This window comes from Vipera ursinii (genome assembly GCF_947247035.1).
Source record: "Vipera ursinii genome assembly, chromosome: 1".
NCBI lineage: Eukaryota > Metazoa > Chordata > Lepidosauria > Squamata > Viperidae > Vipera > Vipera ursinii.
The window spans coordinates 286,189,778-286,212,452 of record NC_139512.1 but is presented as its reverse complement, the minus strand read 5'-3'; the positions used below and the strand labels follow the sequence as shown (position 1 = coordinate 286,212,452).

General features: G+C 37.6%; 1 protein-coding gene across 4 annotated transcripts in view; it reads left to right on the top strand.

The window, feature by feature from the left end:
* ARID4B (AT-rich interaction domain 4B) overlaps positions 1–22,675 on the top strand; it is a 90,642-nt gene that overhangs the window by 4,702 nt on the left and 63,265 nt on the right. For all 4 annotated transcript variants that reach the window (XM_083361614.1, XM_083361613.1, XM_083361612.1 and 1 more), the window contains exon 3: positions 20,840–20,950. In XM_083361614.1, the coding sequence (XP_083217740.1) occupies positions 20,840–20,950 (111 nt within the window). The remainder of the gene's footprint in view (positions 1–20,839; positions 20,951–22,675) is intronic.

Here is a 22,675-nt window from a genome sequence, read left to right as displayed (position 1 = left end):
TTTGGAGCCTCATTCCTGTTGGTGCAACTTAAAGATTATCTTTATTTTTGAAAGTAGTGCATGTTTACATTCATTCTTAGAAGAATCAAAGTTAAGAACATGTGCTAAATGTGTGGCTGAATGAAATGAGAAGCAACAAACGTACCAGAAAGGAAAGTGTTGAGATGAAAGAAATTCAGCAAATGAAGTTATTTCTTTCCTCTCCCTCTCTCTCTCTTGGTTCAGATTTCTGACTTCCTTTTCTTACTTCAGTGAACTATATAAATTTTACATGTTTATACAAGTATTCAGATTAAGTACAGCAGTATATCATTGAAAATACATCTCGGAAGGATGTACAAATTTATTGAAATCATGTAGTTTTCTATAAGTAATGTGACAGGTTTTTTCTTTAAGAAAATTTTGTTTTCCATTACTTCTAGTGCTTTTATTGCTTTTTCTGCTTTTATTGTTGAGATGATCACGTGGAGAATTGCACACTGTTTTCAAATGAATCATGAATCCTGAAGTAATTTCTTTGATCCCTTCTAAAAAACCCTTCCTAAAAATGTCAGGTGTGTTTTAATGTTGCTCAAAAGTAATTATAAGTTAAACAAATTTTTAATTTGTTGGTTGTTAATAGGGAAGATAGGAAATCTATTTAAATTTATTTAATGAAAACTAATTCATATTTCCTGAATTAGTTTCTATTAAATACAATTTAAATAGAAATAGAAATACTGCTAAGCTTGTAAGCCGCCCTGAGTCTTCGGAGAAGGGCGGGATATAAATGGAATTAAAATAAAATAAATAAATAAATGCATTTAAAATTGAATGTTGCTGGTATATCACAAAGCTATATTCTTTATTTTTTATTCTTCTCCAAATAGTAAAATAGTCATCATTCATGTGGTTTATCAATCTATGATAAAATTATGAAAAATACATTGGGGAAGCTGTGTGCAAAATAGCATATATTAGGAAAAAGTTCTTAGAAAATGAATGTATTGGTGGATATTGTACAAAAAATGCAGTTACATAAGCTTATGCACAAAGGGATCAGGAAGAATTATTTTCTGCAAACAGTATAGAAATCAGAGCAGATGACTTTGTTTCTAGCTCTGAAAACCAAGCCAATTATATTATAATCAGAACTATTTCATAAATTTCTAAATCTATGGTTGAGAGGCAAGCAAATGTGGGAGGCAAGCAAATGTGACATAGTAATATAGTAAGAGAGAATCAGACTAGTAGATAACATGCTTTATATAGAGAACGTTGTAACTTTTCTTATATTGTCTATTGAAGTTAATGACATTTCCTAACATACTTGAATAGTGCATGCATCCATAATGGGGCCAGGTTATTTGCGAGACCCCTTCTTTATGAGGGTATTTGCCTACTCCATCAGGTTATTTAAGACTGGGCATGCTCCAGGCCTCCCTCCCCCTTAAATGCTGCCTGCTAATGAAACCTAGGAACTGTCCCTTTTCTCTAGCAGCCTCTACCTTGTGGAACTTCAGGATCCAGCAAGCTTCCACCCTTTTAACTTTCCAGAAGGCTACAAAGAGCTGACTTTTTCCTCAGGTAGCTGTGTAGAGTGAGTTGGGATCCTGTGGATAGTCTTGTTGGATGTATTTGATGAGGATGGGTGGAGTGCCAGATTTTTTGGTTTTGATTTTAATTGTTGTTTATTGAGTTGCCCAGAATTCTGAACAGAATTTAAGTGCAGGGAAATGCCTTTTTTGCACACGTGTAAAGTGATTTGCCTTTGTGTATATTGACCATTTGTGTCAGTATCCTTATTTAGATACGGTTATTTATCTCTTATCACCAAATTCTTCTCTTGTCCTGTTCTGAAACATAGAAGTTTTGTAACAGCGGAACTTTAACACAGCAGGCATTTTCTCTTGCTTCTCTTAAAAAGTTTATACTATACTGTGAATTGTTATAACCCTGTCCAACTCTTGTAGATGAGGACAACAGCATCTTACGCAGTTTCACATATTTATTTGTGTATGTTGCTTTAATAAATAGCAGTGTAATGAACATAATACATAAAAAATAATGAAAGACATACTGAAATAGCATAAAATCCTATCTACTAACAATTTAATGAAGTCAGAGAAATACTTTTAGTTCATTTTAAAGTACAAAGAGAATGAGTCCAAATTACAAAATGAAGAATCAGTGTTTCATTATTTAGGAACAAAGCAAAAGAATGCCCTTTCCCACATACTCAGGAAGTGAGCTTTTGCAATCTAAGTTGCTGCTCAAGGATTTTTCTGCAGAGATTAGTAATTGGCCATGTGCATAAAAATATGAGAGGTGCCTCATATTGCCAACTCCTACACTGTTTAATGTTTTAAAGATTAAGACCATCTCTTTGAACTGATCGTGGAAAACAACTGGTAAATTATCTTGCTGGAATGATATAATTCTACACAATGATTAAAAAGTACTTAAACATATAATCCTATACCATTCCAAAATTGCCAAAATAATTCAGTTATAAAGTCTTATGAACAATAAAATATAAAACTAAACAATATATTTTTAAAATGAAGTTGTTACTGATTAAGGAGCACTCCCAAGTTGTGAACCTTTGAAGAGTTTATGCAAATTGTAAGGCAGGCTTCCCACAGGAGATTCAGTCTCACTTTCATCTTTATGTAATTCAGTATTGCGTCCTAGCAGCTTTCACAGTATGCATTGATTTCTTAAATAACAAAGTATGATAGGGTTAAATATTATCGTTAGCATACTGATAGCACCTCACTCCACAATTCCAAATCTTCTTCCAGCAGTTTCATAACTTTATATTAAGGAGGCAAGATGGAGGCAAATGAGAATACCTTGCGGATTTACTGTTGATTTAGCCCAGTGCATTCTAAAGATCTATTGAATAGAACAGCCATTGTGTTTAATTCCATATCATGGCATATGTAGATACATGAAATCAGGCCTACTTTCTAGATCAGAAGAGATAAAGGATTGGGTTCAGTCAGAGAACTAAGAAATGAATAAAAACTTGTGATTTAATGAATGTGATGAATAGGCTTTGTACCATTGGTTTTCTAGAAGTTATTTTGCGGATCACAGAGGTTACTTTGCAATTTCCTCCTTTGACCAATACTCAGTGGTGGCTCAAAGGTGATTTCTACCCAGTAACGTTGCTGGGGCTGATCCAGGTTGAAGTGGTAAGCCTATTGCAGGGGTAGGCAACCTTGGCTCTTTTATGAATCGTGGACTTCAACTCCCAGAATTCCTGAGCCAGCATGGCTCAGCTTGGAAACTCTCCCTTTCCCCTCAGCATGGATGGCTCAGGAATTCTGGGAGTTGAAGTCCACGAGTCATAAGAGAGCCAAGGTTGCCTACCCTTGGCCTATTGCAAGCCAGGAGCTTATTTCAGAAGTAGCTAATGTGTTGCCATTTTGGATCCTCCAACTCCTACCCCAAATCTTCTGAGGTTAGAAACCATTACAAGGCTGGCTTTTGATGCATGTAATTGTATATATCTTGTACTAAGAATATGTTTGAACTCTGTAAAAGATTTCAGTATATAACTATTTTTAACTAAAAGGAAGAAATAGTTTCCCCATTAATTTATGTTAAAAAAAACAAATAGCAACTATTTTTCCTCTGTTGTTTCTCTCGGGTAACAGTATAAAAAAAGTAGGAGAAATTAGTCAGGTTTTGGTATGTGCTAACATTGTGTTCATACTTCTTTGAACTGCATTTTCATATTAATCTGGGTTAGCTTTTAAAATAAATACACAAGTATATTTTCAACACATGTTGGCATGTTCTTAAATCTGAAAAGTAAATGTCAAAATTGGGAAATATGAGAAACCAGGGGCATAATAGCATTCCAAGAAATCTGGGTAGTTCAGGAATGTGAATTATACTGATTCCATATACTGACAATATTACCAAGCCTTCTTAAATTCTTATTTGTGTGTCCTTTCTGTGGCATAGACTAAATATATAATAATCTCTTATCTTTAATCTTTGCCTTGTGTGACTGTTACATAGAATTCTTTTCCGGTGTTTCACATACCTTGTTTTTCTGCTCCTTTTTTAAAAAGTTCATATTTTCTTCTCTCAAATTATATTTATATATGACTTTTTTCATTGTATAGCTTTTGCTGTTGTTGCTTTATTTTTTGTTCTTACTGAATTTGTTTAACAGACACAAAGTTTTGTCATTCCAAGCATTTTTCTCTTTGTATTATATTTTTCTTTCTCTTTTTAACATGTTAGTAGGGACTTACTTATCTTCACTATGTAGAAATGCTTTTCTTAAAAAGATAATATGTGAATCATATATGGTCATATTAGTTTTTCAGCATTTTCATACTGATTTCAACAGTGTGGTGATATTCCTGGTTCAATATATACATTTTTATTCATTTTCTGATATGAATTTTTGCATGTTTGCTGGAAATCTTGATTCTTTTGTTAAACATTTTTACAAATATTTCATGGTGGTTAATATCTTTGCATGATTTTTCTTAATCAGAAAGTTAGGTAGTAAATAATTTTTTTTAAAAAAGTTCTTTTTTCATATCTCTTTAATCTCATTACAATGCTTACAGAAATTACTATTAAGGATTTTTATAATCTTATTAATGTCAGTGGCTATTTTTGACTTTGGCCATGCTGATTAGAAAGAAAGAACCCCAAGCTAAAGGATGCTCATCTTGAGATCCAGCATCAGTCTATAAGATGAACCTGCACTTCCTACCCTTTTACAAACATTTCTCCATTTTCTCCCAATATTTTTATTACTCTTCCCAATAAAAAAGGAACACTGCTTTTCCTAGAAATGTCCTGTTCTCAAAAAGGTTTTTTTTGGAGATTGCAATTGTTCATTCAAGATGGTGTCTTAATTTATACATTAAAATTACTCATACTTATAATTCTTCAAATGCAAATATTATAAAAAGTGTGCATAGTAGTAAGCTGGTTTAAATTGGTTTCCAAGTAATCTAATCTCTGTAATGATTGAAATAACTTTTTTTTTATTGAAAAGTTTTAAAGTACAGTTTTCCTTTAAAAAGCCCCCCTTCCCAAATATAAGAATGGAATAGAGTAGAATGGAACGGAACGGAATGGAACAGAATAGAATAACAAAGTTAGAAGGGACTTTGGAGGTCTTCTAATCCAATCCCCTGCTTATTTTTGTTGTTAGTTGCGAAGTCGTGTCTGACCCATCGCGACCCCATGGACAACGTTCCTCCAGGCCTTACTGTCTTCTACTGTCTTCTGGAGTCCATTTAGGCTCACGCCTACTGCTTCAGTGACTCCAGCCACCTCATTCTCTTGTGTCCCCTTCTTCTCTTGACCTCAATCTTTCCCGTTCCCTCTTATTAGTCATACCAAATTTGCCTCCCGTTCCCCAAGCCTGTCTCCACTGCCTCAGTGTTAGAAGTCAACAATTAAAGATGGAACATGTAGCCAGTCAGGCAGTAGCCTATCTATTTCATGAGAAGCTTAGCATAGCAACCGTTGTACTAAGAACATCAACATCTCCTTTCACAGAAGGCCAGGGAAAGGCACAGAAAAGGAGATGGGTCATAATTCAAAATATCCAGCCTACCACAGCAGAACTGCAATACTTCTTCCTTCAAGAAAGGAAGAGCATACGGTTGAATGATGCAGTTCTTCCCATTCCAAAAAAGGTGGGATAAGACAAAGTCGCACCAAAGATCGTCTCTCCAAGTTTGCACATTTGAATTTTGTTCTGCTGAGTATGGATTGATTTTGATAGAGAGTCTACAGTCCATGGAACAGATTGCAAAAGCAGAGCTGCCAGGTAAACTTTTAAGTGTCAGTTTGTTCAGCAAAGGGCAAGTGAGAACGGAGAAACAGTCATTCAAGTCAGCTGATTTTGACTGTTCTTGGCCATGAGAACTGAAGGCTTGTATTCTATGCTTACATCTGAGGGGTTAGACCTGTGTAGATTGTAGATGTCCTGGAATTAGCATAAAAACCTTGAAGAAGTCATAACATTGTAAAATTTGAGAAACACTGTAGTAGACCATAGTTCTGTGGGATGTGACTCTCTTATTATGAATAGATAAAAATGGAAAAGAAACATGTTTCCTTAAACATGTGATTAGAGAGGACACCTTGTATAGCTTTTTTTCCATGTGTATCTTATTGTGGGGCTCTTCTGTAACTTTTTTTGTTTATAAATTCAGCTAAAGTTCATAAGTAACACTGAGAGTTCTGTAGATAGAAATTACTATTGGTCCACAGTTACTCTTGGAACCAAGTCATCTAGTCAAAGTGATCTGCTGATAGTAGGTTGAAGGCTAATAAAAGCATGTTATTTCATATAGTACACAAACTAGTTCATTAATTAGTTTTCTTCTTCTGTATCTGTCTCCACTGCCTCTCTCTTCCAAAAGCAAAGTGTGGTAGTGCCAGAGTATTTGAACCATTTTTAGTTCAAGCATGATTCACCAGATCGTCAGCAATGACTTATGTAACTTTTGGAAGAGTAAGCTATTCATGGAGGATAGATTATTGATAATGGTTAACTATGATAGCTGTGAATGAATCCTGTATGACTAGAAATATTTGTCTGTTTTAGGTGCACAGGACACATGCAAATGGCTATTATTAAGTTACATGGTTGAGAGCTTCCTTTTAGGATATCTTGATAACCATTTCTGAAATAAGAATGGTCCAGTTCTACTTGGTTTTAAACAAAAGCAGTATAATGTCAATATAGTAGCTGTAGCTCTATGATCAAATAAATGTCTGGTAGTCAGAAATGCCCTTCCCCTAACAAGTTGCTTTGTATCCATCTTAAAATTAATTTATTCGCGACACTTTGTTCTTTCTTTGCCATAACTTTCAACTGTGGAATACATTTCTCTGAAATGAACCTGGCTGTCTACATTGTTGCCTTGCCTCCTACTACAGTGTTCTGGCTGAAATATCTGAAACACATAACAAAAATAGATATGTTTAGTTCTGTCAGCTAGGAGATCAGTAGTGGTAGTCAGAGTTATGTAGCATTCTGGGGGCTAATCATGATACAAAAGAAATGACATCAGAAGCAATACAACTTACAGCACAGTGCTACAATGACAACCCCCCCACACACCTCTCAGCATAATTTAAGCCTGATTAAGAAAGTCATTTAAGAGTTTTAGAGGTTTTAAACAGTTCTTTATACATTATGTGTGTAATGGTTTAAATGGCTTAACATATTTGAATCCTGCCATTTTGATTAGTAATTTGTGGTTCACAGCTTAGGTCAGACATGTCAAACTCGCGATGTCACGTGATGTCGTGCAACATATTGGAGCTTTTTCACCATTGCCGGCAATGGGGTGGGTGTGGCTTCCCGATGACATGTCCGGCCCACGGGCCGGCAGTTTGACAACCCTGGCTTAGGTGGTTGGGTATATCTAGCCAGCCGTAACTTACTGTAGTAAAGCAAATAATAGCTTATCATATGGTGAACATGGCCTGTATCTTGCCCACCACCTTATTTCAAATCACTACTCTGTGGCTGATTATGTAGAATCCCAGCAGTTTAATGCCTTTATTTTAATGGTCATGCTGGATTTTATCAAGCCACAATGTCTTCTCACATAGTTGTTCTAGAAGTAGAAATTAGAGGAATGAAGATGGGGAAAGAAGCTGAATGTGCTGATGTAGAAGAGAAGGAACAGCTATAGGTCTTATAAAGGTCTAGGACAGGGGTGTCAAAATGCCGGCCCACGGGCCATGCGGAGGCTGTGCCCACTCCAGCTCCGGCAATGCAAAAAAAGTCATGATATGTCATGACACATCATGTGATGTGGCGAGTTTAACACCCATGTTCTAGGATTACTGCCTTGCCCCTTTTTTCTGCCTTAATAATAATAACATCTGCCTGTCCCAGGTTCTTGGAAAGGATTTGATAGGTGGATAAAAATGCCAGTTCCAGTCTAAGCATCTGACTGTGTGCCGACCATAATAACAATTTCAAAATTACATACGAATGACAAAGTAGCAACAATGATGCATTTATGACAAAGTAGGAACAGTGGTTTACTGGGATATCTGCAAGAAATACCATCTGCTTGCAAGTTAAAATTGGCCAGACCATAAAATAGACAAAATATTAGAAAAAGAACAACGATGGCAAAGAAAATAAATCTGGAAGGAAACAGAAATAAGGGGGCATCCCCAGTTGCCGATTGTTTCATTATTTGATGTCTGATTTAAATTCTGTCAGAAATTTATGGAGTGTCTGAAGTATTGTGAATATACTTCAGTACAGTAGTCTTTCCAAACATGTGAAATATAGTAAACACCTGCTGAACACTTAAGTTGTGAGGACTTTCATTGTTACAGGTAATATTCAAATTCTGGCATTTGTTAGTAATCAAAGTTCCAGCACCTTTATGGTTACATGAACAAAATTCAGCCCACCTGCACTTAATAACTGAAGGGGCACTTCAACTTCTGCCATCTATCTCTCTCTCTCTCCTCCCCCATGTGTACTCTTTCTGGTTGCCTGCACCTTGCCATGCAGGGCAGTAAGCAGCCTCATAACCATGTGCCTCTGCGGCTCCTTGCCATGCCCCAGTGAGGCTCAGTTGCCCCAGCAATTTTTCAGCAAGCATTAATTTGCCCAGCTGTCTTGTTTCTTGCTTCCCTGCACCAATCTTTCAGCTTTTGCACCCAGCAGGTGAAGCAGAAGTGTCTCACTGCTGTCTCATTTTTTTACCCATCTTCTCTGGTGAACATTTCCTACATATGAGTGCTGTCTTGGTAAAGCTGTGCTGCCTTTGAAAGCTGGAAGACTTTCTGAAGGCAGCACAACTTTCCGAAAACAGTGCTTAGGGAGTCACGTATAGGGAATGTTTGCCAGAGAAGCCAGATCTAAAAAGGAGACAACAAGGACAGCAAGCAACTTCTAGTTTGGCCGTGGCAGTTGGGTGCCTATTGTTGATGCACGGAAGTTGGAAAGAAAGCAGCTGAGGAAATGAATGCCTGCTGGAACTTCTTGGACTTAGTGCTTTGGTGCCGTTCTACTGGTGAGCCATGTACAGGAAGCCGGAGAAGCTGAAGTGCCTGGGAGAGCACAGAAAAGGCAGTTGGATACTTTTGCTTTAACTCGGTGCAAAAGGTGAAAGGTTGGGTCAGGAAGTGGGAGAGAAGGCAGTTGAGTGATTGAATGCTTGATGGCACTTGTTGGGCAGGCTGGAGTGGTTGAGGCTTGCTGGGGCTGCATGGTTTGGTGGAAGATGGGGTGGGGAGTTGGAGGCAGGCCCTTGCCTTACTGAGACTCAGGGCTGGGAAGGATCAAGCTCAGAATAGCTTCAACCGGGGTAAGTGGTCAAGTAATACCTCATGATTTTCAATTAGTGACCACAATGGAGAATGCCAGGATTGCCATTCTAAGTCCATGTCATGTGATATCTTGGTTTATGATGGCTGTGACTGTATAGCCAGACTAACTATAATGTAACTGTAGGTTCAAAAATATTTTATGAAAATTAAGAAATAGTTATTATAAATAAAACTTTAAGCATAGTGTCTTTGATGTGATGTCTGCTGGCTGTTGCTGTTTTGAATTAATTTTATAACTTTCTTCCATTTCTTAATATGAATAAAGTCATGTAAATAAAGTTTGCAATTCCCTGAGTCTTCTGGTGGCACATTTTGAATTTTGAGAACATTTTGTGGGTGATCACACAGAATGATTGCCAGTGGGAGACTTATCTGTAGACCAGGTATCTGTTACATTTTGATGGGCACGGGCAGTCCTAAAGTATCCATTCACCTGAAGGCGAACTCGTGAGGCAGTTCCTTTTTAAACTCTACCATTCTAGTGTATTTTCCCTTTTTCCCCTGAGCAGTAGACACACTTGTAAACTAATTAGTAGGCTGCAGCCATAAGGAGTTAAGAGAAGTTGGAGAAACAGCTACAGGTATATATGTTGATAAGCTTGGAAGTACTGTAGATACTATCAGTTCACCTAGAGCTCTAATAGCTGCTGTGCAGAGAATAAAGTAGAATGCAAGATTCCTGCATTGGGCAATATGTAATAATAAATAAGTAATTTGTTCTCAAACAATGGAACATTCTGTCCTTCTCTTTGAATCTTCCAAGTCATTGGGAACAGATTTTTGGAATATGGAGTGCTAAGCCATCATTTGCTTCACCAAGTTTTACTGAATTAACCACAGTTTCCTGTATTTGCTTACATGACATACCGGTAATAGACTATGGTTTATAAACAGCAATATCTCGGTAATTAAAACCACTGGATTAACATGACATCGTATTTTGATAGACAGCCCCTCTTGAATTTCAGTAATTAATTGGATTCATGTATCTCACAAAGAAGTAATGTATTTGTTTTTGGTTTTTTATGATGATACCCATGATGATATACAAACCATGATTATGAGTTTTCAACAAGCCCTGGTTAATGCCAACTATGGGTTAGGGCTGCATATAAACACAATCAGAGTGCTGTGCCATTGTGGTAGTTTATGCTTCTGTGTTGCATATGAGCTAAGACGGGTGTCAAACATGTGGAGGCCGCGCCCACCCCAGCTCCGGCAATGCAAAAAAAAGTCACGACATGTCACGTGACGTGGTGAGTTTGACACCCACAAACTAAGAAAATTAGATTTTCTTGTCAATCAACAGTTCCCATTCTTCTTTCATATGCATTGCTACATCTTCATTAAAAACATTTGAGGATTGCCACATAACCTGGGTTGATATATATGATCCCCTTCAATGCCATGCACGAGATTCCAACAGTAAATAAAAATTGTGTTTAATGAAAATGACTGAAATTAACCCCAAATCATATAATAGGTTTGCATTAGCATATATGTGAAAGCACAAAAACTTGTTGAACTACAAACTATATTTTTACAAACCACATTGGCTAAACCCAGATTAAATGAATCACATTATGTCTCTGTATGTTATATGAGCTTGGCTATTATCTTGAAACATAATGTGTACTTGTTTGTTTTGGCTTAGCATTGTTTGCAATTACAGCCATTCTAATTTATTATTCATAGTTTAGCATTTTATCTGAAGTTTTCTACAGAGTGACATTCAGATAGAAAATTATATACAGTGGGATCATGATTAATGTTCAATGTGGTGGGGAATCTCCTTTAAATTGACATACAAAGCCCTACATGGCATGGGTCCGGACTACCTACGGGAGCACCTTCTGCCAATGTCAGCACCCCACCGTCCTGTGCGCTCCCACAGAGAGGGCCTCCTCAGGGTGCCACCGCTCAAGGAATGTCGGCTGGTGGCCCCCAGGGGGAGGGCATTCTCAGTGGGTGCACCAGCCCTCTGGAACAGCTTACCAACCGAAATCCGGATGGCCCCCGACCTCCGCACCTTCCGGCGCGACTTAAAAACCTTCCTGTTCCAGCAGTCCGGCCTGGCCTGATAGCTTAATTGGGGTCCCAGTTTGTTTTTACTATTGTTTTTTATTGTTCAATCTGTATACCTTCCTTCCTCTGTACACCGCCCCGAGTCCCTCGGGAGAAGGGCGGTTTATAAAAACAAACAAATAAATAAATAAATAAATAAATAAATTCAGAATATGTCATCCATATTGATGTCATAATGTAAATGATTAAAAATGCTATAAATATTATGGGGATTTTGCCCATTGCATCCAAATTTGCTGTATCAAGGTCCCCAAATCAATCTTTCACTGTAAACATAATTTCTGTTAAACGAGAGTTTCCAAATTTGGTAACTTAAAGACTTGTGGATTTCAACTCTCAGAACTCCTCAGCCAGCCATGCTGGTTGGGGAATTCTGGGAGTTGAAATCCACAAGTCTTAAAATTGCCAAGTTTGGAGACCCCTGCTGTAAAACATTAATATCATTAGGGATCCTGTTATCAACAGTAAGTCATGAGGCTGTGTGATATTGACAATAAGATGCATTCTTGACTTAGTCCATATTGAATTTTTGTCTACTGGAAGTCTAGTGAGATGTGATAGTGATGGCAAGTAATGATTAGTTGCTAAATTTCCTGTTTTGATTCTCATTAGGGTTTGAAGTGACACTAGTTGGGAAATAATATTTTCAATTTGAATAATTTAGCTGGATAATCTACTATCGCAACTTGTCCATCTGCTGACCTTTCTTGCATATTTATTTAAAGGTAGAAATAATGCAGTTATACCTGTAGTTAAGGTCAGCTATATAGGGAGTCAAAAATCCCCTCCAGCTTCAGTAAGTAATATTCTAAGTAGGTCCCCAGCTGCTTTACCTCTAGCAATACACTGAATTTGAGGTATTTTTTTCTTCTTTATAATCCTTGACCTGATCTGCCCAATTTTCATTTGTTAAGTTATTCTCCCATACTAGATTTGGTTCCATTGATTCCATAATTGCTTTCAGACAATTATCCTGCTATTATAGAAGGAAAGATCCAGACAGATTCTTGAGTTCCTTTACATAATTTCTTTCCACAATTCTGTTGGAAAGAATAGAAAGCTTCAACTGCATCTTAACCACAATCTGAAACAGTGGTTTATTCTTGGATTACTTGATATAGCCGTAGTCCTCTGTTTTGTGAAAAGCTAGTGACTAGCCTTTAGTTAGACAGCCATAATTTACGTGAAACATAAATTATGAGTAGCTGTTGCTCTGACATTTCTTTTCTCTCCTGTAGACATGAAGAATATTGCTTTTAAAATTAATCGGCTAGGGGGAAGAATTGGCCAACACCACAGTGAAAAAAATTGAAATGATAAAATCCCAAGTAACCACAGTTGTCTTTGCAGGAAATGTTGTAGAGATATGTTCCTTGAGGTTTCTTTGCTGCCCTGCATGAATGTCTTGGCCATGATTGGGCTAACCACAAAAGATGATCATGCAAATTCAGAATAATATTAAATCAAAATTTCAGGATAAAGGAAAAACATATCATTGAAAGGCTTATTATAGCCTCTATTAGTAAAACTAACATAACTGATAAGTCTTCAGAGTTCACAATTTATCACGTACATTAGTGCATGTGGCTAAACAGGATTCATTATTAAATGCTGTATAGCACATCACCTCAGAGTAATTTAATATTGTATAGAAAATCAGAAAATATATAATAGGCTTTTAAATGTTTGGTATCTCCAAAATAATCCTGATTTCTTGGGATATTTTAATTAACTTATGTAGCACTAAATGTGATTGGTAAATTGTTTCAAATACATTTCTTTTGAACTTAGTTAATTGATGAACTAAGAACATAATTAAAATTTCAAGTCTATTTTTTCTTTTTTGTTCAAATATTTGTTCAAATATTTACTCTCTTTTTGTTCAATACGTTATTCTGAGTATAACCCATTATTAAAACTTATGTCCTGTCCATATCTTCGGTATATATTTTATATTTAATAATTTTTGCCAAATATCCAGACTTAATTATTAGTTTATATCACAGGTTTGAAAATATTGAACCTGGACGACTATCATTCACATATATGCACAATAGCCCAGCATGCAACATGATGCTTGCATACTAATTGTTGATGAATTGTTTTGATAGATTTAAGAGATTACACTGTTGTGTTGTTTGTGGGTTGAAGTATATGTTACATTTTTGTCCAATATATCATTCTGTTATATTTGGCAATCAGTTGTCTAAATAATTTACTGGCATAATAAGCTATGATAGAAAGATGGTCCTTTGTTTATTTGACACTATCACTTATACATTACCTACATACAAGGCACTCTTAAATTTAGTTTTTCCAAAATTGTATTCTAAATATATTTGTTAACTTTTTCACAAGGGTAACTAAAGTTTCCCAAAATAATGCAAGCAATAAAGGGGTAGATTGACTGCTTTAACATACATCTAAAATTTTGCTGTGACATTTAAAAAGAAATATCAAATCAAATCTTCATTTTGAACCAGATAGGTTATTTTATAACAGGTACTCACACACTTGCACATTCATCTTTTGCATTTTTCCTCCAAGTGATATAATCTGTAGTAAAATATTTGGCAGAAGATGACTTTTCTTCCCTTAAAATGCCCCTAAATGTCAAGTGACTCTGGTGGAAATTCAATATTTCTAAAAATCAGGTAAAGAGACACTTTCCATGATATTTATAGTATTTAGAGGCCTCATCTTCCTCATCATCTTCCTTCTTGTCTCCCACCCCACTCAGCAATCTTGGCTGCATTTTGCACATACTTTATTCTTCATCCAGCTTATTGCTTTATAATGCAGTCATATGGATGTGTGCTTAGGTTCATTTCAGTGGAGCTTGGTCTCCTGTTGTAGGGGTTTTATAATGATTTTGATACTTTTTCTTAATAAATGCCAGACATAAAGCTGCTATAGTTTGTGGAAATATAAGTAACTTGTTTTAGTAATCAATCGTGTAATTTGTTTGAATTAATTGCTCTATCCAATGTATTCCACTGTTAAAAAAATGGGTTTTCCAGAGGAACTCGGGAATCCATATGCAAATTAATACAAGGTGTACCAAAAGTCAGACCTCATAGACAATTAATTACTCTATATAGATTACATTAAAATTCAAATTGGTTGCTTTTTTCTTTGAAACTTTTCTTTACTCATTTGACACTTGACCGTTGAGCATCCCGAAGTACAGTAATATTTTCTTTGGAAAAATTAATAGAATTAATAACATACGGTATATTCGTCCAGTGCGCTCCCACAGGAAGGGCCTTCTCAGGGTGCCGCCAGTAAAAGATTGCCGGCGGATAACACCCAGGGGGAGGGCCTTCTCTGTGGGTGCGCCTGCCCTTTGGAACCAGCTGCCCGTGGAGCTTAGGACTGCCCCTGACCTTCGTTCATTTTGCCGGGACCTGAAGACCTGGCTCTTTGAGCTTTCCGACCCAGGCTGAGAGTTTTAATTGGGGTTTTTTATATTTTTTCAGGGATTAAATTTAATTTTTTTAATCATTTTTAATTTTTGTATCAATGTTTTAAGTACCCTGTAAACCGCCCTGAGTCCTCCGGGAAAGGGCGGTATATAAATTCAATAAAATACATAAAATAAATAAATATATTATGATTGGCCTGTGGAGGGCTGACTTTTGATACAACCTATGCAGTCACTGATGCCCTGGTCATCTCACATTTGGATTACTGCAATATGCTCTACTTGGGGCTACTTATTCAAAAGCTACATCCAATTCAAGGTGTTAGTTATGGATTTTAAAGCATGGAGCCAAGCTTTATGGCATGGAACCAGGCTACCTGAGGTAAAGTCTCAGAGTTAGGATTGGGCATACTCCTTCTGTCAGAAGGGGTATGCCGCAGACTCCATCAGTTAATGAATTCTGGCTTCTTCTGGTGTGATCCAGAAGAAAGGCCTTTTTCTGCCATGGCTCCTACCCTTTGGAACATGATGCACCTTGAGGTAAGATTTGCCCCCACCTTCCTTGGCCTTCCGCAAGAGCCTCACAACCCGGCTCTCCTGATGTGCCTGGGACCTCAGTGGGCGTGTTCCATGTTGAATGTGGTTAATAGATTAGGAAGATTCTACCTCCACCCCTTAGTCTTCCAGTTTTTAACTTTTTTAATCTGTGTATTTTAATATTTAATGTTTTTGGATGTTTGTAAGCTGTCCAGAGTTGCTTGACAGTGAGATGAGTAGCATATAAATTTAATTAATATATAGTTAAAAAGTAATGTAAGTAAATGAGATGGGCATTATCTGCATATGGATTCATATTTGTGCATGGATTTATTATAGTGCCCTGTATAGATTTATAGTATATTGTTGTATTTAGTCCTGAATTATCAAATTTGACTTGAAAGTAGGGTCTTTGAGGTATTTCCTAGTCAACTGTTTCTTGCAACCAAAACCTTTTAATTTGCACATACTGCACGTGAAAATGAACCAGCAAATCCTATGTGTATAGAACAACATAAACCAGTTTTATCCTTTTCATTTGCCTTTTTGTTTTCTATTTTTTTCTTCTGCTGCATGATCCTTCAAAAAAAAATCATAAAATTTGCTATAAAATCTGTATTTGGGAAAAGGGTAGATAAATATTGGTATTCCTTGCTTATTTTCTGTAATATAAATAGAAAAGAGAGTGTTAATTTGTTGGTTATTATCATTGCTTTTCCTTGTGAGCAACATTCCATCACTGTGACATATTTCTAAGTTATGACAGAAAGATAAGTGTCTTTTTGTGATTCTCAGTATTATTTGTGAATTCTATTAATAATTTAGAAATGATAGTACTTTTTTCATTCTATTATCTTCAGTTTATTTGTGTCAGAAGAAACATTGACTAAACATAGTGAGTACCAATGAGAAGAGTTGTTAAATGAATTCAAATGCAATTGTATATAGATTATATTTATTGTGTCTCTAGCTACGTGTGTATCTTTCTGAAAGCCACATATTTTAACTCTCTTTCAGCCAGCCGAGATTGCCAACTATCTTGATAATAGTAAATCCAATAAATCATGTTTTTTAAGTATGAAAAAATAATTTTACTTAACAATTCTTTATGTTCTCAATTACCCTGTTTATTTATGAACTATTCCTATTGTTCTTTTGTCCAATCATGATAGAAACATTTAAAAACTCGATTAATTCTTAAGTTTTGATAATACATGATATATCTCAGGGCTTTTCAACCAGTGGTATGGGTACCACCTATGGTACATCAGCACCTGACAGGTGGTATGCAACCATCCTAGAAAAGTGGTAGCGGGGGAGGGGAATGAGCTGAACTGGTGGCAGCACCGCACAAGCCTGAGCAAGAGATAGCTGGAGTTGCAGGGCTGTCAGGACTCAGCGGAAGCGCCAGCGTCTTTGGGGCTGTCAGGGCTCAGCGGAAATGCTAGGATAAGCGCCAGTCTCCAGCTGGAGCTTGGCGCTGATCCTGGTGCTTTTGCTGAGCCCAGAAGAAGCGCCGATCAGCTGGAATGTTGCAGCATCTCCAGGGTCTTGTGATTTACATTCAGATGCTTGGCAACTGATTCATATTTATGATGGTCACAGTGTCCCAGTGTCATGTGAAGTGACCAAAACCTCCTGCAACCACCCAGCAGAGGGGGGGGAAATAAAAACCAAACACCCCCCCACCCCACCCCTGCTGCCAATCCTCAACAGAAATGCTTACAACAGGGGTGTTAAACTGAATTTTATTGAGGGCTGCATCAGCATTGTGGTTGCCCTCGGGGCCGGGTGGGTGTGGCCAGGGTGGGCGCAGCCTACTGGGTGGGCATGGCTGGAGTGCGTGTGGCCTACTGGGTGGGCATGGTCAGCTCCACATAATTTGCGTCAAGGGTACCTATGGGGGCCTGGGCAGGAGTGGGACAAATCTGAAGGTCTCTGGCAGAAGGAGATGGGAGCAGGGCAAGTGCCAAGGCATGGTCCACTGGAGGAGCCTCACTGTTCCTCTCAGGCCATTGGCGGGGGGGGACTGGACAGTGGCACAGAGGTCAAATGCCCAGCCCAGCCCTAAAGCAGCCGTGGCACTAAGCCCAGCCCCAATTCCCCAAGGGGGCACCCATCTGCACTTACCTCCTCAAGGCTGCTGCTGCTGTGCTTGCTCTCCTTAGCCAGGTTGCTTATGATGGGTACGAGGGCAAAGTCAAGAGGGAGGCCAACTCCCTCTCCATGTGAGGAGACCTGGCTTTATATCCAAAGCTTCCTTAGCAATAGGATGGGAGACCCCCCCAGGATAGGCCAGGAGGAGGGGGCAAGGGGATAATGAAAGGGCAGCAGGGAAGGACTAAGGCAGGAGTTCCCTCAGACCCTCCCTCCCCTCCCTCCCTCCCTCCCTTCCTTCCTTCCTTCCTTCCTTCCTTCCTTCCTTCCTTCCTTCCTTCCTTCCTTTGTGTGGTGGGAAAATATTTGAGATGAGGGAGGGAGAAAAAGAAGCAAGAAACGCAGCTGGGTAAGTGTCATCCTTCGTGAGGAATGAAGAAATGCACCATCGTCTGGAAGTGGCCAGCACATGGCCCTCGTCTACTTCACATATCCGGCTTGGTGGGCTCTGGGGGAGGGGATGCCGTGAGCAGCGTGAGAGTCAATGTTACTTGTACAGTGCTGCCCAGTCCCCAGCCTGCCCAGTTTTGGCAGGCAACGGGGTGCTCTCCTCACAGTGCTGAGAGGCTGAGCCAGGTGGCATGAATCTGAAGAGAAGTGCAGTGCTGCCCAGCCCCTAGCCTGCCCGAAGTAGGGAGGGCCATGTGCTGGCCACTTCCAGGCAATGGTGCATTTGTTCATTCCTCACAAAAGGTGATACCTCCCCGGCGCATGCCCAGTGGGCGGAGCCGACACGGGCTGGTCCCTCGCTGTTTCCAGACGGCTTTGTGGAGCTAAGACTGAATGTGTTTCAGCATAGATGGCCACCACGAAATTGTACATTGGCTCCCGGCCAGCCTGGGCCAGAGCCAAGGCAGTGGGAGCCATTCCCTCACTGTTTCCAGGATGGGTTCACGGGCCACACGAAACTACTTCGCGGGCTGCATCCGGCCCCCAGGCCTTGTGTTTGACATGTCTGGCTTACAACAATAAAAACCTCGGACAGGAGGAAGAGTGCCGCCGGGCAGGCAGACAGGTGTCTTGTTCAGCTGTGGCTTGGGGGGCACTTTTTCCAGTGCCATTGTAACTTCGAACAGTCACTAAGCGAACTGTTATAAGTTGAGGACTACCTGTACTTCATCACTTTTTTCCTTTTTTTTCTTTTGTTTTGGTCAAATTTTTGACACCTTGCTAGGCGACTGGTGGTACTCGGATGTTGCCATATCCTAAAAGTGGTACAATGGGTGAAAAGGTTGAAAAGCCCTGATATATCTTACACACTTACTTCAGTTATTGAAATGCATGCAAAACTGTTGAAGAAATATTTTAATCCTGTATTTAGTATTTCCCATATATATATTTGTTGTTAAGATCTCATCACAGTTTTGTTAAAATTTTAAAAGCTAAAAAATGCTCCATCTCACCAGAGTTACATTATTAGACCAAAGAATAAGCGTAAGTAACCGAGCACCTACCAGTGTTTACACTGCAGTTCCTATAAACTCCACCCAACATTAAATATAGTCGATTATGAGAGTTGTAATGCAAAACATCTGGAAAGTGCTAGGTTGGTTTTGTGTTTAATAGTATTTTTATTTTCAGATATTTCTTTTTATGATGAAACTTTGGTCTAAAATTATAGCTGCTCAAATGAATATTTTAAAATATGTTTTAACTATGAACAAAAAAACTTGGTTAAAAAACCCTGGCTGAGAGCCAAAATAAAGGTAGATTTTCAACTTTTTTTAAAAATAGCAATCAGCAGGGGTTCAGGTTTTGATTCTGAGACAAGCTGTGGTACTTGGCAAAATTGTATGCACCCCTACTCTGAGGAATAATGAATAGATTTATAGTGGGAAAAATATTCAAGGTCAAAATGATTAAAAACACTTATCCAGCATTATATCTGAACTCAAAAGTCAGTCTTCTGTTAGCTACCTGTCCATGTAGCTAATTTTAGAGCTATGAATATCCCTTGAAATAAGTACTTTGCAACATGCAGTTGTGCATATGAAGCATCTCTTTTCAAATCATAAAGCAAGCAGCTTTTTCCCAGCTGAGCAGCCATGCATGCAGAAACAAATCTGGGAAAGGATGCAGCTGTTTTAATGATTTTTTAAAAATGTCATACGTACAGAGATTTCCGTATTCAGCACTGTGGATATCTGTGTGTGCTTGTCTGTTGTAAAACAACTGATTTCACAATAATAAATGTGTGCAGGTTCTGCTGTTATTGGTTACTGAATGTAGGGTTATTTCAGGGGAGAATAAAGATTTTTGAAGTCATACAATACAGTAATGTGTTATGGCTATCTTAATGAGATTTCCATAATTTTCAATATTTAAGGGCTATGTTGACATAACACTTGAAGCTATGACTTGCTGAAAAGTACAGTTTGAAAAATAGGAAAAATATATTGAGATTGATATGTAGTGTGGGATCCTACGTATAGGTCTGTTGTCCCAGAAATAATGAGGGATATTGAGAATTGTAAAACTATATTCTAGACCTATGATACTAAGGTTGAAAGCTGGCTTCCTAAGGACCTATTGAACTTGCAGAGGGGAGAAAGAAACCTCCCAGATTGAAGTTCTGCAACTATTCCAGGTTCCCTGATCCTGGATGAAACACATAATCATCGAAGACAGTTATTTTTCATTCCTGCATTTGGAACTTCCAGCCTAGTCTGTGATAAGTTTTGCACTGCAGATTAGTTTAAACTAGTGGTCTTATTTGAACAATTCACTTCGGTAAATGCATGACACCCTCCCCTTTTGCTTTCATCTCTCAATTTCATATATGTAACCCATATCTGTTCAGGAATTACAAATACTGTAAAAAATCAAAAATCTTTTCTGAAAGGATTTTGTCATTCTATTTAATAGAATGAACGTTGATTGTATAATAACGTGGTAAGGTCTTGTTTCTTTAAAAAAATCTTTGATTCATATTTTAATGTTTATGAAATTTAATTACAAAGAATTTAATTGTTCTCACAGATAAATGTTTTGGTAGTAGCTTGGCCCAAAATTTAATGTTAAATATGTTATATTTACAAATATGTTAGTACTTTTTAAAGGACTTGCCTAAACTGGGTTCCCACAGCACATGTGGTTTATTTTGTTTTGTCTTAATGTGTTACGTGAATCAAGCCACCGTGGTTTAAGCATGCTTTATGAATTCAGTTACTGTGATTTTTTAAATAAATAATTATTAAAACAAAACTTGGCTGACAGTGACTTAAGACTCCTAATTGAATAAGTAGGAAATAGCCAGAAAAATTAAAAGCCAAATGTATTCCACTTCTTTCCTAGGCCCTTGATGAACCGCCATATTTGACAGTAGGCACTGATGTGAGTGCAAAATATAGAGGTGCCTTTTGTGAAGCCAAGATAAAAACAGCAAAAAGACTAGTTAAAGTCAAGGTATGTATGTATCTATGTGCATTTATAAACTCAATTTAGGTATATGTAGAATACATAACTGATGAACTCTTGAGGAGTAATCTCTTGTGACTAGAGATTGTGTCAGGCTATACACTTTTTCTCCCATTTGATTAGCTAGGCTCATAGCAGTTGAAGGCATATAAGAAATAAAGAGCATTAGAGTTTGAATGGAAATGTAGTTATTTCTGCTAAATTTGCCTATAACATTAATATAATGAATATGGAGAAAAGGAATAGCACTGTGTATGCATGTATTCCCATTTAACAGAAACTTTCTAAATCCTTCTGATTATGATACTGACTTTCTGATCTATAGTCTGCATGCAGTTGCAGAAAATCCATTTATTTTACACAGGCTTGCACAAGAGAAATTGAGTCAATTGTTTCCATAAATCCAAGTTCCAAATATTTTTTTTTAATCCCATTTATATCCTGCCCTTCTCCGAAGACTCAGGGCGGCTTACACTCTAAAGCACAAATCAATGTGCTTAGCAATAGCCTTCATTCTATGTATATGCCTGCTTATTAGGGCTTTCGGTCCCCCGCCCCAAGCGGCATTATTACAAAGTCAGCTTATTGCCCCCAACAATCTGGGTCCTCATTTTACCTACCTCGGAAGGATGGAAGGCTGAGTCAACCTTGACAAAATATTGTGTTTGCTATCTAGCTAGGACCTGTTTCCATTTACTCTTGAATAAGTAACATATGGATTGTAATTCTGTTTGCAAGATTAAAAGCATGAATTACTTAAAATGATCAATTTCTTAATTAAATATGTGTAATCCAAATAGGATAAAATAATTATACCTTTTGGTCAAAGCAAAAATCAGTCTCACCTTCAAAAATCTCGAAATTGGCATACTTTGAAGTAAGCTCTCTCTTAATGTCTATGGAGATTCTCAGTAATCCAGGTCATAGTTGTCCCAAAGATGCTTTTTCACGAGGGAACTGGACTTTCTTGTTTTTCTTTGAAGATGTTTCGTTTCTCATCCAAGAAGCCTCTTCACCTTTGATGAAGCTTCTTGGATGAGAAGTGAAATGTCTTCAAACAAAAACAAAGTCCAGTTGCCTCATGAAAAAGCACCTTTGGGAAAAGCTCTCTCTTGTTTTCATATATTCTTGTATTCAGTTGCTCTACTTGCTTTTTCCAAATTATGGGAAGCTAAAACTCTATCACAGAAAAATAAATGTGCATACTTATCACTAGACAATTTGTACACACCCCTGGTAAGAATATTAGCCCTTGTGATCTTAATCTTTAAGATCCTTGGGGCTATATTTAGATTGCTGTTTCAGGAATTTTTGGGTCCACCTCATGGAACTCCTTTTAACATAATCTCAAAATCTGAACCAGAATTTCCCCCAAGCAAACTTGAAGACTTTAGGGGAGAAAACAAGTTTATTTGATTGATGCTTGAATTAGACTTCACTCCATGTACTGACCTCTCATTGACACTATATGTATCAATGCAGTAGTATTTAATCTTTCTCTTGTAGCATTTTTGGTGCCATTTTGAGATATTGAAGTCATTGGCTTCCAGGTTTTTTATTTATTTTTATTTATTTTTTTATGGAGTTTTTAAGGGCCAGGGTATATTTTTAGAGTAACACTCAGAAATGCTTATTAATAGGGGAATACTTATATCTCTTTGCAGCTATATCCTAATTGTTTTTTATCCGTATGGTTTAGAGAATGATAAATTG